The sequence below is a fragment of the Gymnoscopelus braueri genome (assembly GCF_963280865.1).
Source record: "Gymnoscopelus braueri genome assembly, chromosome: 10".
In the NCBI taxonomy this organism is placed as follows: Eukaryota; Metazoa; Chordata; class Actinopteri; order Myctophiformes; family Myctophidae; genus Gymnoscopelus; species Gymnoscopelus braueri.
In genome coordinates, this window is record NC_137611.1 from 39,347,196 (window position 1) to 39,365,212 (window position 18,017).

General features: G+C 43.2%; 1 protein-coding gene across 1 annotated transcript in view; it reads right to left on the reverse strand.

The window, feature by feature from the left end:
* Nucleotides 1–18,017, reverse strand: part of LOC308092785 (ephrin type-B receptor 1-like) — a 251,743-nt gene that overhangs the window by 15,353 nt on the left and 218,373 nt on the right. Inside the window, exon 12 of the mRNA XM_080438885.1 lies at nucleotides 3,316–3,465. Within this exon, the coding sequence (XP_080295011.1) occupies nucleotides 3,316–3,465 (150 nt within the window). The remainder of the gene's footprint in view (nucleotides 1–3,315; nucleotides 3,466–18,017) is intronic.

Here is an 18,017-nt window from a genome sequence, read left to right on the forward strand (position 1 = left end):
GGTTCCCAATTCAAACCCCTCCTGGCTTATAGCGTCAAAGTGTCCTTGAGCAAGATGCTCAAACTGCCCTCGATGAGCAGGTTGGTGCCAGTGTTGATTTTACACCAAATTTTGATTTAGTTTTAGTCATAATCTTTTGAATAAAATTCCATTTGGTTTTAGTCATATTTTAGTCATCTGAAATGTTTTAGTTTTTGTCTAGTTTTAGTCAACTAAATATATTGAGATTATAGTCGACTAAATGTACAGCTGATTTAGTTGACTAATATGTATGTTGGCGGTGCCTTGATGGCGTCGTTATGCCTGATTTTACACTTAGTTGCATGCTGAAAATAGCCGATCTACAAGCTCACACTGCGACGCGACGTGAGCTTGTAGATCTGCTATTTTCAGAGCGCAACACCCGAGCGCAACCAAACCCAGCCAAATCCAGTTCTACTGGATCTCTTCTCCACTCGTCCCTCACTAACATTTAGTCTAGTTTTAATTTGTTGACGAAATTGTCAATATATTTAGTCTTAGTTCTAGTCGTCATAGCTTAGTTTTTATTTAGTTTCTATTTAGTTTTCGTCAGTGAAAAAAAAGGTAGTCAACGAACATTTTTCGTCATAGTTTTAGTCAACAAAATCAAGTTGGTGCCTTGCATAGATTCCTCCACGTTTGGTGTGTGAAAATGTGTGTGAATGTATGAATGTAATGCACATTGTAATGTTAACGGCGCAATATAAACGCACCATTTAACATTTATCACGTCCTAAAAATATACAAATAAAGAGGTAAACCCCCACAGGGTTCACATTGGCGTGTTGCTAGCTACGCTAATGGACCAATCAGAACGACTTGGTCTAACGTTATCCTAAAAAGGTTGCAGTTATGTACAACCATTACGTTTAGCAACTATACATAATGCCAACACTGCAGAGAGTGTTCAGTCGCACGTTGACGTATCTCACGCCCGCCCGTATCTCCGTATTGTTTGTGTGTCTAATCTTTCATCAGAGATGGATGGAATGGTGAGCTCAAGGTCTGCGTGAGATTGAGTGCAAAGAGACACTATTATTAACCCATTCAATCCGGGAACGCATCTCTGTCATTTTAGATTTGAGCTATAACCATTATTTTATACTTTGGCTATTCAAAAATAGCAGATCTACAAGCTCGTAGCGCGGTACTTGTAGCAACATTTGTGCAAATCTTTGAATACATCATATTTTTTGCAACAACATTTTTAACTCAAATCTTTGCTTCTGGAGGTCCCTGGAACAAAAATATATATTCAAAGATTTGCACAATTCTTTTTTTTTGTTGCAGATCTACAAGCTCAGCACCGCACTCTGTGCTGCTGTGCTATGAGCTTGTATATCTGCTATTTTCGAATAGCCAAAGACATCTAAAATTACAGAGATGCGGATTGAATGGGTTAAACTAGAAGCCACTCTATAGGTTGCCAACTCTACCATGGCGCTGACTGCAATTCAGCAGAATCCTGACGAATAGTGCACACTGTATGCAGGCGTGTGTGTATGTATATTTGGATGGCCTGAGTGGCCCCTCTTCTGTGTTATGTGTGCTTTTACAGGCAAAGGCACGTGTGTATGAACATGTTTATGTGTCTTCAAGGGCTTGATATACTTTGTTGCTTACAGTGGTCACGCACTGAAAATAGGCGTTGCGCTGAGATGCGTTGTGATGAGCTTGTAAGTCGCCTTTTTCCGGCACGCAACACAGCCGCACAACTACAGTAGGTATAAATCCGGCTTTATGTTACAGCGTGTGTTGGAGTGCATGCCGTTGTGTGTGTGTGTTTGTATTACTATACTTGTGAGGACCAAATATCCCCACAAGTATAGTAGAATTTGAGAAACAACTAACCATTTTCTAACCATTTTCTGGCTGTTTTGTGAAAAAAAAACAATATTTTGGGGGTTAGGCTTACATATGGATATGTTATAGGTTAGGGTTATAGTGTTAGGATTTGACATTTAGAGGTCAGGTTTAGGTGTTAGTTAGGGTTATAGTTTTTCCTATTTTATACTTAGTTGTGCGCCGATATCACACACAAGCTCACAAGCTGTAAGCTTGTATATCTGCTATTTTCCGGCAACTTTTTGTCTATTTTCAGCCATTTTCAATGCCGTCCTAAGACGTTGATGTCCTCGCAAGTATAGTAACACGAACACGTGTGTGTGCACTCGCACACACGCCCACACACATGTGGGTGGACCGAGCAGCCGGCCACCGGGTGCAGCGCCAGTTCTCTCCTCTGCGTTAGCCCACACCAGTCAGCACATTCTGGCCCACTGAGGCAACATCTGCTGGGTTGGACGCTCCTCGCGGAGCAAAAACCCCACAGAGGAACCGGTGGCTGGCTGGCAGCCTGGCTGGCTGGGAAGATCGCAAGAGGAGAGCGACCTCATAGTGCGGGAACCAAGTCCAACCCGTGTGTGCGGGAGTTGTGTGCGTGTGAGACACACGTGTGCTTGTATGTGCATGTGGACGTCGTGGACCGCATCCAAACGGACATGGCAAACAAAGCAAAGCGCTCTAAGCAATCACTCATTGCTCTCATAATCCTTGGCCAGGAAGGAAGAGGGGGGAGGAGAAAAAAAAGCATGAGATGTCTGCCATCATCATGGCAAAGTCTGCTTTCAAAGTCACCGTCAAGGACGTTTTTGGTCGTGATACTATCAAGTAGTAACTGATAAAAAATAATAAAAAAGACGTTATGATTTATTACGGCTCCCAGCCTTATGAGCTCCTCTCGATGGACACGTCGCCGAAAAGATAATCACCGCTTCCTCCCAAAGAGAAGCAGCAGTAGCTCTGTTAAGCCCAAGTCAGGGTAAAGTGACCCACGTTTTTGGTGTTGTTCTGTGAAAAGCAATGACTCTGCTGAATTAACCCATTAAGACCCGGGAACGCATCTGTGTCACTTTAGATTGCTCTGGCTATTCAAAAATAGCAGATATACAAGCTCATAGCGTGGCACCGAGTGCCGCGCTATGAGCTTGTAGATCTGCTATTTCTGAAAAAAATCGTGAAAATGTGTGCAAATCTATGAATATGTTTTTTTTTTTGCGAATATTTGTAACTCAAATCTTTGCTTCTGGGGGTCCCTGGAACAAAATATTTGACAAAGTTCGCTTAAATCATTCTAAGATTTGCACACATTTTCAAGATTTTTCTAAAATAGCTAAATAAATCTGAAAATGACACAGATGCGTTCCCGGTCTTAATGGATTAAACTTTGGTTAATTTTAAATGGTTTCCCCGTGTTTTACTTTTCCGGGAATCGTACGAACAACAAACACTCACATCCTGGTTGGACATGTCCCAGTAGGGCCTCTCTCCGAACGACATCACCTCCCACATGACGATTCCGTAGCTCCACACGTCGCTGGCGGACGTGAACTTCCTGTAGGCGATGGCTTCCGGCGCCGTCCACCGCACCGGGATCTTACCGCCCTGAGAGACAAGAAGAAGAGGGGGGGGGGGGGCGGGGGGGGGGAGGGAGAGATGGAAGAGATGGAGAGAGGAAGAGAGAGAGAGAAACACACAAAAAGGGTTAATATATCCTGTTCAGTGGTGGAAAAAGGTACTCAAAAGTAAAAGTATCAATGCTGCAACGTAGACATACTCTGTTACGGGTAAAAGTGCAAAAGTATTGCTATCAAAATGCACTTAAATTACCAAAAGTAGAAAGTACTCATTATGCAGAAGGTCCCATTTCACAGGTGTTCTTCTTAAAAATAGCAGATCTACAAGCTCACAATGCGTCGCATCGCGACGCATTGTGAGCTTGTAGAGCTTGTAGATCGGCTACTTTCAAATAGCCAACGTTTAAATAGGGCTGAATAGGTTAATGTAGGTTTTGTAATAATAATCAAGTATAGTACAAATACCTCATAAGTGCACTTAAGTAAATGTACTTAGTTACTTTACACCACTGCTTGCTATACATCCCTATTGTTCTTTGCTGTCCAAAGCCTGTCAACCGTTGCCGTCTTCCTCCTTTCTCCAACCCATTCATCCCCTCCCCAAGCCTATCGATCGTCCGGCTGGTGGATGCTACCCTTGCCGTGGCAGCCTCTCCCAACAGCATTCGCCCTTCACACATCGACCCATATTACATTTAGCGTCTTCCGCTTCCCTCAGCCCTGTTTGAATAAGAGGAGATAGGCTGGGGCTTCTGTTAGCATGTCGAGCGTGTCGGGCCAGTAATTGGGCTACCTGGGCCCCAGGCATGCCACGCGCGCCGCTGATTGAAATTGACAGCAGCTCGTTTAAAATTCCGAACACACACACACACGCATACACACATACACACACATACACGCGCATGTGCGCAGACACACATGGAAACACACTGCATAGCTAGCATGGCTATTTAACTTGCGCGTGAAAGCACATGAGGATACACATTAATCCATGTTTTTGGTTGAGCTAGCCAGTTTAATAATGCCAATTAGTTTAACCTGAGTATTTGCAGACAAGCTGCTGTTGGAAATCAAATAAAGAGAGAGAGAGAGAGAGAGAGAGAGAGAGAGAGAGAGAGAGAGAGAGAGAGAGAGAGAGAGAGAGAGAGAGAGAGAGAGAGAGAGAGAGAGAGAGAGAGAGCATCTGCGTTGCATATTTTTGATGCAGTAGGATTCTGTGCTGTTTCAAATCATACCAAGTCAATCCTGGGTGTCTGTCTGTGCATAATATACACATACGGTACTGTATGTACAGTATGTATGTATGTATGTATGTATGTATGTATGTATGTACAGTATGTATCTGTGTACATTTTGTGTGTGCAAACCCACAAAAATGGAAACTGGAAATAGTGGGGAAGTTTAGCTAGTCCCTACTAATCATTAATCAGAGCTTTAAATCATGTTTAAACAATGCCTTTTTTTAATTGCCACGCAGGGACCAAAATGTGCTAATCACGCTTACTAAGCCCTGCCCCTGTAGGCCATAGGTGTTAACCACTGAGGTCTTATTTTAGACTTCAGTGTGTCGAAAATAGTTGAAATAGTTGAAATAGTTGAAATTGTGCATGAACAGCAACGTGATGTGACATGTTGTGAGCTCGTAGATCTGCCGTTTTTTCTATATTTGACACAAAATATTGACAATTATTGCGTTATATTATAATCCAATGCCCACAATAGGGACGCTAGGTTGAAAGTGGTTAATGGCTTAACCCAATGGGCTTTAAGACTGTAGGGGAGCCATCTTGTGAGTGTGAGAGTGTGTGCGTGCGTGGCTGTGTGCGTGGCTGCTTGTTATGAACATGTGTTTGTAATGTGTGGCATTGTGTGCAGAGCTGCAGACCCAGCAGCCAGACTGAGCTCATTAAGGAGCCGCGATCTGGGGGTTTGACCTCTAAGAAGTCGCTGACCCTGAACAGGGGAGTTAACCTCTGACCCCCCGGTGGAGAGCGGTGTCAGGACGCACTGCGACACGCAGAGACAGACAGCGCTCGCCTCTCAGGGAATGGTGCAGAGTGTGCGAGAGAAAGCGAGAGAGAGAGAGAGAGAGAGAGGGGGGAGGGAGAGGAGGAATGGAAGACAGAGAGAGGTGATGAGCAGTGGTGGAAAAAGCACAAAAGTACCAATACTGCAATATAGAAATACCCTGTTACAAGTAAAAGTCCAGAATTCAAAATTTACTTGAGTAAAAGTACAAAAGTATTGGCATCAAAATGTACTTGAAGTACCAAAAGTAAAAGTACTAAAATGTTTGAAAAATAGCTAGATCTACAAGCTCACAACGCGTCGCATCGCGACGCGTTGTGAGCTTGTAGATCGGCTATTTTCAAATAGCCTAGGTATAAAATAGGACTGAAGTGGTTAATGTGTGTTTTATAATATCATAATTTGTATCTGAAAAGTAACTAAAGTTTTCAAATAATTGTAGTGGAGTAAAAGTACAATATTTGCCTCTGAGATGTAGTGGAAGTAAAAGTATTGGAAATTGGAAATACTCAAGTAAAGTACAAATACCTCAAAATTGTACTTAAGTACAGTACTTAAGTAAATGTACTAAGTTACTTTCCAACACTGGGAGGGAGGGAGAGGAGGAATGGGAGACAGAGCGAGGTGATGAGTTATATATAGAGAGAACGAGAGAGAAAGGGGGAGAGATCAATAGATAAATAAAGGCTATCAGAGCCGCAGTGACTACAGTGATTTTGCTCATATCTTGGACTAGATTCATATCTGAATCCTCTCATCTAACAACAACAGGCCCCAGGACACTCTCTACACTCTCTGCGTCTGTCTGAGGGCAATGGATCTGGTAAATTAATACAAGCCAAACACCATCTCTGTTTATGTCCAGCCTCACTCTGTCAGGGGCAAATGTTTCAAGTCCACTATTTTATTGGACACACGCGGACTAGACGGGGGGGAAAAAAAATTCAAGCTGCTCCGAGCCCCGACATTCTCTCTAGTGTATTACAGGCCAGGCGCTCTCCATCATGCGTTCGCTCGTTTTCTCCATTCCCGTCCATCCTGTCCGTCTGGTCCGTTGCCCCGGGACCCTGTTGGGAGACTAGCTAAGTGTCGCACGGCCGCGGCCCGAGCAAAAGACACCAGCTGTAGGAGAAGTCACCCCCGCAATGCTCCGCCGAGACCGGCGGGTGGTAATAACATTTCCAAGGCGTGCGAGTCGCGGAGGCAGCTATGCAGATCCTCAGTAATTACCGCTGTGGGCCAATGACGTCTCTGGCAAAAAAATCCTGCTTTAATAACATAAAGTGCTGAACAGCCCCCGTGCAAACAGCGAGCAAGGCAAATACATAATAAAAAGCACAGATTTTATTTTTTTATTTTTTCCAGGGAGAAAGGGCGATAACACCAGAGGGAGTGGGCTAGAGGGAAGGAAAAATAGGATGGAGGGAGGCGTGTGTGTGTGTGTGTGTGTGTGTAAGTGTGTGTGCGTGCCTGCGCGTGCCTGCGTGCGTGCGTCTCTAAGCAAGGATGGGAATTAAAACAGACCTAGTGTCAATACAAAAGCTTTGGTGAAGCCTCGAAGCATGGAGACAGTTCCAAGCATAATATGGACTATACCGTCCAGGCTATTGGAAAAGTAAAAAAGAACAAGCTGTCTGTGCTTTCAAGTTTCAAGTGAAAAAAAGAGTCTCCCGAGAACAAAAATTTACACTATCCTCATATCGCGTTTAGTCAAGATTTATCTACACGAACAGCCTTCCAGCCTACCAAAGCAGCACTGAAATCTGTGATGTTTTTCCAAGTGATACGTTTCAAAGCTGCAGTGATAATGAATAGAGGGCTGATTTTGCGCGCGTACTAGAGAAACCACACCACTGTGTGTTTTCTTTGGACGGCGGTGCGGTGCAGTGGCGCTCACTCAAACAGGTGCAAAAGCTCATTTTGACGACGGCAGGGCCAGAGTTCACCGGATGACGTCATGTCAATGGATAATTTGCATAACGGCGTATCGAGTTGATTTAGGTGCAAGGTGAAAATGGAGAGGCTTCCTGCATGCAGAGGCGAGCCCTGTGGGGGCTTACGTTAGTGTTGCATGCAGCATGCAGGCCCCTGCTGGCCTGGTGGCACGGAATTGATGGCATGAGAGAATACATAAAACAAGTCAGTGTAAAACTGACTGTGTGTGTGTGTCCGTGTGTGCGTGTCCGTGTGTGTGTCCGTGTCCGTGTGTGTGTGCATGCGTGCGTGCATATAATGAAGCTTGCTGTATGATGGGTTTATATTACAGTATATCAGGCTATTCACAGTTCTCAGGACAACTGCCTTTCCAATGAGCTGGAAGGCCATTTCTATGCCAGAAACAGACCCCCTGTTCTTACTGAAGGTTGGGGCTATGACTGTGTATACTAGGAAATATATCACATAAAGTATGTAACATCTTATTGAAAGAGTTTCTCCTCTTAGCTATTTTATTTCCCTAATGAATTGAGATTAGAATGTATTTGTAGTAAAAATACAGACAATAAGCTATGTGTCGTGTGGAAGTAGGAAAAGTGGTTACTGCAAAGACTCTGGTATGTAATCACCTGAAGATATTCACCTGACCTATTCTGTTATTATCACTGAAACCCCTGGCTCCTTCTGTTCTTATTGATTGACTATACTGTCAAATGGGTTTGTAGTGAGTGTTGTGCCCGGTTTGAGCTTGTTGTGACAGCTTGTTGCGATACACCAGGCCAGGGATAGCAGTGACAATGCAGTAGGCCTGTCAGTCTACAGGGCTCGTCATGACACCTGTGTGTGCTTTGTGACAGCCAGGTCTGACGACGGAACGATACACATTTCGGCGGACAAGTGTGTGTGTGTGTGTGTGTGTGTGTGTGTGTGTGTGTGTGTGTGTGTGTGTGTGTGTGTGTGTGTGTGTGTGAACGCATGCATACCACGCGCACACGCGCACACACGCACACACACACACACACACACACACACACACACACACACACACACACACACACACACACACACACACACACACACACACACACACACACAAAATTATGCATGCGTGAAGAATTGTGTCTGAATGTTTTAACACTGAATGGTGTGCACACAAGACACCTACTGTTCACAGGCCACACACACACACGCACGTGCACGCACACACACACACACACACACACACCCAAAGAACATGAAACACCTGCCACCGTATTGGCGGGGCAGACTGAGCAACATAGCCCCGCCTATACGTGCCAAAATCTTTCCCATGCAGAGTGGCATTGACACTGACTCGCAGCTATACGGAAATGGAATCAGCGAGATTCAAACCGAATATACCTGTCAAAAAAAAAAGAGTCTAGTGCAGATCACACAGATGCTAACTTACGGCAACGTCCCAGATAAGCACAAAATGAAAAACCAGGAGTTCAATGTGTCTTATTTCATTTCTGTCATTATGTCAAACATCAAAGTATAACTCCCGCTTCTTCTGTCGTCCAGGGACGTGCTTTGTGGGTTTGTTTTTATTTCGGCTCCACAGCATCTGTTTAAAGATCCAAATAAAAAGTTTCTCGCTTAGCGAGAAGACAAATATATAGATCTGACTTTCTCTTTCTCTTGTTTTCTCTCGCTCTCTCCCGCTCCTCCAACTTCGCTAATCCATTCCTAAACAATGCGCCCTCGAAAATGGTCTCGAGCATATTTACTTAGGCTGGGGGCGAATACACCATCAGCAGCTGTTTAATAAAATCCTGAAAGAAACAACGGGAGGGGGAGGGGGGGGGATAGAGAGAGGGAGAAAGCGGGGTAAGTTAAGTTGGTAGTGGAGTTTTACAGACATCCCATCCCATGGGAATGTCTGGTGGGGAGAAAGAGGCAGGCAATAGCCATGCTGTCGACTACTACCGAATTCACCTCACACACCGCATAGCACTGAATTCATTCGACTGCTTTTATTATACAGAATAGATATGCATTAAGCTGGGGGATGCTCAGAGGGCACTCTTTTGGGGGGGTTTCATTAAGCAATGACTTTCCATTGATTGCTATATTCCTGAGAAGATAACAGTGGTTAATGAGACCTTCGATTGGAACAGCCCTTGTCATTGAACTAACCCTTTAGAAATTAACTTATGGTAATACTGCCGAGGTGCATTTTTATGTCGCTGTGGTAGACTGTGGCGCTCTTAAAGATGCCCAAGAGTGTCCCTAGAACTCAAGATTTCGCGAATAGTTTCTGCCCCCAGGAAGTGAATGCGTTTCGAACGCAACCCACATCTGTGAGGGGCTTTGAAAGGCACAGTGGGAAATATTTGAGTATCGCTCTCAAAGTAAGTACATCGTACCTCACAGTGTTGAGTTACCTCCTTCGTGCCTCCGATTGTGTCATGACAGCATGACGCGGTGTTTATTTATTTTTTATGTTCTGTTTAATAGAAAATCTCCCTTTGGCCTATAGCGAAACCTCACTAACGGTCCCCGATGACTCCGCTGGCATCCGCTGAGAGCCTCGAATTAAACCCAGCAAGTAACCGGCTTTATTATCTGGCGTATTCTCTAAGCCTGCTCATGGCTTTAATATTAGACGGCGACCTTGGCTTCTATATAACCAGGTGACATTTTTTTATTCCATCCCCTTGAGATCCCCCTCGAAGGATGTGGAAAATAGGCAATTACATCCACACACGCGAGTCCCTGGCTCATCTGAGAGTGACCCGGGGTTGTATCCAACAGAGGCTTCTCTTTCCTGCTTAACGTGGAGGGGGCTGGCTTTACACATGTGAAGAACAACCCCCTGCCAACACCACCCGCTCTGCCAAGGAACACTGGTTCATGTTAAGCCCTCTTTCATGGAAGTTCTGTATTTAATGTATGTAGTAGACAGATGGGGGGGGTCACTTTTAGAGCCTGACCGATATTATCCGTTTGGCCATTATTTGACCTTTTTGAAGACATCGATATCTGCAATTGTCAAGATTTTTTACCACTTTCAACCTGGCGACCCTATTTTGGGCATGGTAAAAGCGAAAAGTGAAGAAAAAACTGTTTAAATAGGGTTTAAGTGGATAAATAAGTGTATTAATTGTTTGACGTTCATTGCACAATTAAAGTTCAAAGTCCTTTAGTTTATATATCTAGAGTATATTATTTTAGCTATTACAAACTATTTGTTTATTTTTTATTATTTGTGTGGTTATGAGTAATGAGTCTAAAATATAAACTTGAATCAAATCTAAGTTTTTCAAATTGATTAGAATTTTTTTTGTTAGTTTTTGACAAAAAATACCAGTCTAATCACCATCTAATCGGTGGTCTAGGATTCTCCAACATCGGGCCGCATCGGACCCTCAACTCATTTCCGTGTAGAGGAGGTAGTCAGATTGCTGAAAGGACATCTGCTGGCTGTCTGTGGAGAAGGCACGGAGCTCTGTACTGTATTGTCTGATTTCCGTTATTGTGGGGAAAGCTTTCGCTGAAAATAGCCGATCGACAAGCTGCGACGCGTTGTGAGCTTGTCGATCTGCTATTTTCTGCGAAAGCTTTCCCCACAATACGGATGCTGGGGTTTAGGTGGTTAATAGCGCTCCTCCAATGTAGCGTACTGTATGTCTGCTCGCACAAATCCACCATTATAACTTTACACACCAACATGTTTCCCGACATGCTGCGGATCCACATAATTTGATTTCTTTAATTTTTTTTTGGAAAAGAACAGATGTGAATCAATTACCCAAAATAACTAGGCCTAGTCTAAATAAACAACACATACATCTTTTGAGTCAGTGTTGAGAGAAATAAATGTGCATGCTATAGTTATAAATGTACAGTCTACCGACAGCTGTCATCACTTTGTGTGTGTGAGTGAGAGAGAGAAGGGGGGGGGGCAAGCACAGAGAGAGTGAAATTACATTATGAAGTGAATTTTGCAACTTTAGAATGAACTTTTGGTCAACTGAGTGTGTTATACAACTTTAGCATTCTTGTCTTATTTAGGAAAAAAACAGCCTTTATATTGCTTGGTGAAATAAAATGCTTCAGTAGGCTACGGGAATTGTTGTGAATCCATGACTACAAGCTATTCCAAAATAGCAGATCTACAAGCTCATAGTGCCGCACTATGAGCTTGTAGATCAGCTATTTTGGAAAAATCGTGAAAATGTGTGCAAATTATCTTTTTTTTTTAAAGGCGAAACATTTTTAACACAAATCTTTGCTTCTGGGGGTCCCTGGCACAACATATTTTTAGGTGGGGGTCCGTGGCCACATACATATCATTTTGGGGTCCTTGACATGAAAAAGTTTGAGAACCACTGATGTATAGCATCTATCCCCGATTCCCGACAACTGCTGTCAAATGCTCTTGTGTTACACTACACGTCACACCTCTGACTCCGCAACGCCGGCATGCTGTCTGCCCTGTCAACAGAAGTGCCTTTGGAGGGATTGGTATTTAAGATACTCAAAGGGACAGTGGTGTCCTCAGTACCCTCATACCTACGTCTAACTACTTCTCCACAGTGAGTGACACCCACAGCAACACCACTAGAGGGAGCGACCATGATCTGGAATCACCCAAATTTAGGACAAACGTGGGGAAAATAGCGTTCTACAGCTCAGTCACCAAGATGTGGAACGCCCTGACACCATCCATTAAAGGATGTGTAACACAGGTTTCTTTCAAAACTGGCCTGAAAAAAAACATCTATTAGGAGACCACAAGGGCAGGTAAATGTAAATTCCCATCAAAAGGAGGCGTCATCCACTGCTGTTGTCTTTCTTTCTTCTACGTACATACATAAAGTGTTGTTGATGACATTGTTATTGTGTGTGCGTTGATGAATTGAATACGATAGAGTTAGAGGGCGCTCTTCCGCAGCCTGTGAATGATCCCAGGATCACCCAAGAAGAGTATATACCCAGAAATCACGTGATCACAACAAAATGAAGCTGGTTTTGTTTAGTATTATAGGATTTATAAAAATCTAATTTTCTGCTTTCTGTTGCTTTTTGGCGAAAACAAGCCACATTCAACGGCCCATAACTATGGAATGGATTATCGTGACGGAACTTTTTTTTCCCCCCTAATTCTTCCCCCGATTCTCCCCCCTACGTCTTTTGAGACGATCGCCGGGTGGATCGTTGTGAAGAATAATATTCTGATGATTTTTCAAAGGTTAGTGAAAACGCTCGGAATGACTGGCAAGGGCAGCTATAGACAATGGTTTAACTCTGGCGGTTAATGAGTTAAAAGAGAGAAGCTCTGATTTTCAATAAGAAAATGATGCTTTATCACAATGAAACACAGCGTGTTTGTGGTCAATGTGGTGATTGTTGGTTACAGAGGACCAGTAGAGAGAGAGAGTAGTCCCTCCTCCTTCTGCCTTTTAGATCCAGTTCCGAATGCAGTCCAACAGTCACAGATGGCACATCAATGCCCACCTCATACTAGCTCTGGCACAAATGACAGCGTGGTATAGAACAAGCCAGAGAGCTCAGAGTGGCTGTATCCATTTTGATAAAAGGGATAAAGGGAAAGGGTCATGTTACTTTTTCATTTTCTGGCTTTTTTCCCCCCCTACGCCTCCCTGCATATGCATATCGTTACTGTCGGGCACAAAACTCCTATCTCCGCATACTAGCATTTTGTGTTTTTTCGTCAATGAACGCCAGTGGTGTAAAGTAACTAAGTACATTTACTCAAGTACTGTACTCAAGTACAATTGTGAGATACTTTTACTTTACTGGAGTATTTCCAATCGTCTATACTTTTACTTCTACTCCACTACATCTCAGAGGCAAATATTGTACTTTTACTCCACTACAATTATTTGAAAACTTTTGTTACTAGTTACTTTGCAGATATAAATTATTACATTCTAAAACATACTGTACATTATCCACTTTAGCCCCATTTTATACCTAGGCTATTTGAAAATAGCCTATCTACAAGCTCACAACGCGTCAAATATTTAGTACTTTTACTTTTGGTACTTTAAGTACATTTTGATACCAATACTTTTGTGCTTTTACTCAAGTACATTTTCAATTCCGGACGTTTACTTGTAACAGAGTACTTCTACATTGCAGTATTGATACTTTTACTTAAGTAAAACAATTGAGTACTTTTTCCACCACTGATGAACGCCCTCCTTGATCACACTACAGCGTCACACAAAAGCATCAAAAGTAGCAGATCTACAAGCTCAAGCTTTCGAGCTTGTGGATCTGCTACTTTTGAATTTGAATCCTGAAGTAACAGTTTTGGACATATGAGGTTTCCACCCGACAGAGACGATATGCACATGCATATTCATTTCCATGCGTACATGTGTTTCTGCGTTGCATGCAAATTAAGTTTTGAGGAAAACAAAAACCTCACTCTGAATTAAGTCATCCTCACAAAACATCCTGTTTGGTTTAGAGAAGAAACAGAGCGGAGGCTTACAAAGAAACCATTGGCGAGGAAGGAAGTTGTGGCATTGTGACGGCACAAGTTCAAGTTCAACCACTGATGAAATCATTAAAGGACAACTCTGTCACTTTATTTGTGGATGTGCAATCACCCTTGATGGTCAATGTAGTCAACCGAAGCAATACAATCCTCACTGTCCTCACTATAGTGATGGGGGAAATTGGGGTTCTTATCAATTATAGCTCTATTCCATTGGTTCTCAAACTGGGTCCCGGGGACCCCCAGGGGTCCATGGCGAGGTACCAGGGGGTCCCCAGCTACATAAGTTAATATAGCGTCACAATCATTTTAACCACTTTAACCATTATTGTATACTTTGGCTATTCAAAAATAGCAGATCTACAAGCTCATAGCGTGGCACCGAGTGCCGCGCTATGAGCTTGTAGATCTGCTATTTTTTTTTAAATCGTGAAAACTTGTGCAAATCTTTGAATATATTTAAAGCAAATATTTTTTACTCAAATCTTTGCTTCTGGGGGTCCCTGGAACAAAATGTTTTGAGATGGGGGTCCGTGGCCAAATACATATCATTTTGGGGGTCCTTGACATGAAAAAGTTTGAAAACCCCTGCTCTAATCTATATGTACCAGTATGCATTTTGTGTGAGGTTCACAACGGCGGAGACATCATTGAACGACAAGGAAGTTGAAGGAAGATCGATGGAGTAAGTTGGTTTGCTTCATTCACGTGCGTTCTGCTCGTCTGCTGTCCCATGCAGTTAAAACCTCTGCCTGTAGTTCTTCCACCACTGCTGGATGATGCACGACAATACATCATTGGGTGGTCGGTCGTATTAAACTCGGCTACTACAGCTCACTATATCAATGGAGAGCAATGCCAAATATTGGCTCAGGTCATTGACATGCCACCGCTAAGACCACTTGTTTGTTTTTAATGTTGTAGGTTCAGTCCATTGAAGCCTAAGGACAGCCTGCGTCCCCAAAACCAATGGTCTATCTATGGGTTCGACGTCCAGACTGTTATTCAGTCCATTCAGCGTGAAAGCCCCCCCAAATAAATGAAATAAAAAGCCCTTTAATTTCCCTCTGACTAAATGGACATTTTCTTTTTCTTGTTTACTTTGAGGTCCAGTCCTCTTAACTTTGGGCACATCGATAATTCACCACAAGGAGAACAGACAAGCCAAAAGAGTGTGTGAGGTAGGAGCCAGCACAAGAAAGAAAGAGATAGAGAGAAGAAAGGGACAAGAAGAGAGAGAGAGAGAGAGAGAGAGAGAGAGAGAGAGAGAGAGAGAGAGAGAGAGAGATGCAGATAGAAAACAGACAAATGACAGAAACAGCGCCATGCTCCTTGGAGTGTGTGCATGTGAGCGCTGGTGCGGAGCGGAGAGGATGTCAGGCAGGTCACAGGGGTTTGACAGATGAGCTGTGTTACTGGCTCCCAATGACCTCGCCGCTCAACCCCTCTAAGCCTCAATGACACACACCCACAAACACACACCCACACACACACACCCAAAGACAAACATCAACACACAACATGTGACACACAAGTCAATATTCACCTTATCGTCAGCTGAGACACAAATAGTAATTCTCCAACCATGAAAGCTCCTCTCACCATGACGCCCCCGTCTCACACACACACGCACACACACAGGCACAAAACCACTTATCCAAGACTTTATAGACGTGACACGCAACGCTCCCACCAACAACACCAACCACGTGCACGCACGCACACACGCACACACACACACACACCCATCAATAACAAGTTTAACACCACTTATCCAAGCCAATATAGACTTGACACGCAACACTCCCACCAACACCACACACATGTACGCACACACATGCGTGAGCCCGCGCACACACACACACACACACACACACACACACACACACACACACACACACACACACACACACACACACACACACACACACACACACACACACACACACACACACACACACACACACACACACACACACACACACACACACCATCAACTACTGAAGCCACAGTGCACAGTGCATTAAGCCTGACTGACCGCAAACAGACCTCTAGCCTTCACTTGCCAAACACACTCACCCGTGAACACCTACAGAAAGAAAGAAAAAAAAGGCACACACACACACACACACACACCCCCAGGAGCCATCACCCTGAACAATTTGACGCACCACTCAACACTCCCAACACTGAAGTGTCTTCTGGGTTTCTCCAGGGAAAAAGCCTAAAGGAGATGGAGCCAGAGGAAAGCTTCTAGAGACAGCTTGTTTCTTGCATAACAGTCTATCCAACTCCATGGATATGCCAATTTATACAAAACACTGCCACTATTGTACTCCTATACACACAAACTGTAGTCTGGCTTGGTACAGTGTGAGCTGTACTATCACTGTAGGTCTGGGTATAGGCTGCATTCAATTTTCAATATGCACTCAGCCACTTGCATTTTGATTGGTGTAGCCCTCACCTGCCAATCGTTTAGCAAGAGATACCAGAAAAACAAACATCCGACAAGATTATGGTTTCATGAGGTGATGTATAGATTGGGATTTGTTGATTCAATTATCTTCACTATCTAGCCTTCCCAGTATCTTGATGCAGTCCAGAGCAGTGGTGGAAAAAGTACTCAAATGTTTTACTTAAGTAAAAGTATCAGTACTGCAACGTAGAAATACGAAATACAAGTAAAAGTCCGGAATTCAAAATGCACTCGAGTAAAAGTACAAAAGTATTGCTATCAAAATGTACTTAAAGTACCAAAAGTAGAAAGTACTCATTATGCAGAGGGTCCCATTTCACAAGTGTTCAAATATAAACATCTTTTGAAAATAGCCGATCTACAAGCTCGATGTGATGCATTGTGAGCTTGTAGATCGGCTTTTTTCAAACGGCCAAAGTTTAAATAGCGCTGAAGAGGTTAATGTATGTTTTTTACTAATAATCAAAATCTACAAAGTAACTAGTAACTAAAGTTTTTAAATAATTGTAGTGGGGTAAAAGTACAACATTTGGATCCGAGATGTCGTGGAGTAGAAGTAAAAGCATTGGAAATTGAAAACACTCAAGTAAAGTACAAATACCTCAAAATTGTACTTAAGTAAATGTAACTTAGCTACTTTACACCACTGGTCCAGAGTCATGCTTACAATAAGCCCCAAAAGGTATACAAAGTCTAAAACCAGGAGATGGACATATGCCTATATGTATAAACTACACACAAATAAGAAAGTCTCACACAACATAGGCCTTGAAAAATGGCCCAGATTTATCAGCACATGCCACCTCAGTGGGACCAGGCCCAGTCCTAACACACTGTCCTATGTGAGCCTAATTAATCATGACTTGAGCAAGAAGCCACCAGCAGAGAGGGGAGGACAGCCTCCTTCTGTCTCTAACCTCCACTAACATGGCTTTACGACGTGAACCCGCGTCCGGGGGGTTAACACAATTACCACAGCGTTTCCTCCGCAAACCCATACATCCCTCAGCCTCACACCACCGCAGGGCAGTGTAATTGGAGCATCTACAAATGGAAGGCAGGGAATACAACACACACAAAAAAAAGCAGAGCAGAGAGGAGGAGAGAGAGGCGATTAACCCATTAAGACCGGGAACGCATCTGTGTCGTTTTTTTTTTTCTTTCTTTGGGCTATTAAAAACTAGCAGATCTACAAGCTCGCGCTACGAGCTTGTAGATCTGCTATTTTTTTTTAAACGTGAAAATTTGTGCAAATCTTTGAATATATATATTTTTACTCAAATATTTGCTTCTGAGGGATTCTACAAATGTCTGTTTTTTTTTTTGAAAAAACTTATGTTGCTATATATATCAGTGGTTCTCAAACTTTTTCATGTCAAGGACGCCCAAAACGATATGTATTTGGCCGAGGACCTCCATCTGAAAATATTTTGTTCCAGGGACCCCCAGAAGCACAGATTTGAGTAAAAAAGATTATATATTCAAAGATTTTTGCACACTTTTTCACATTTTTTTTTTCAAAAATAGCAGATCTACAAGCTCATCGCGCGGCACTCGGTGCCGCGCTATGAGCTTGTAGATCTGCTATTTTTGAATAGCCCAAAGAAATCAAAAAAATGACACAGATGCGTTTCCCGGTCTGAAT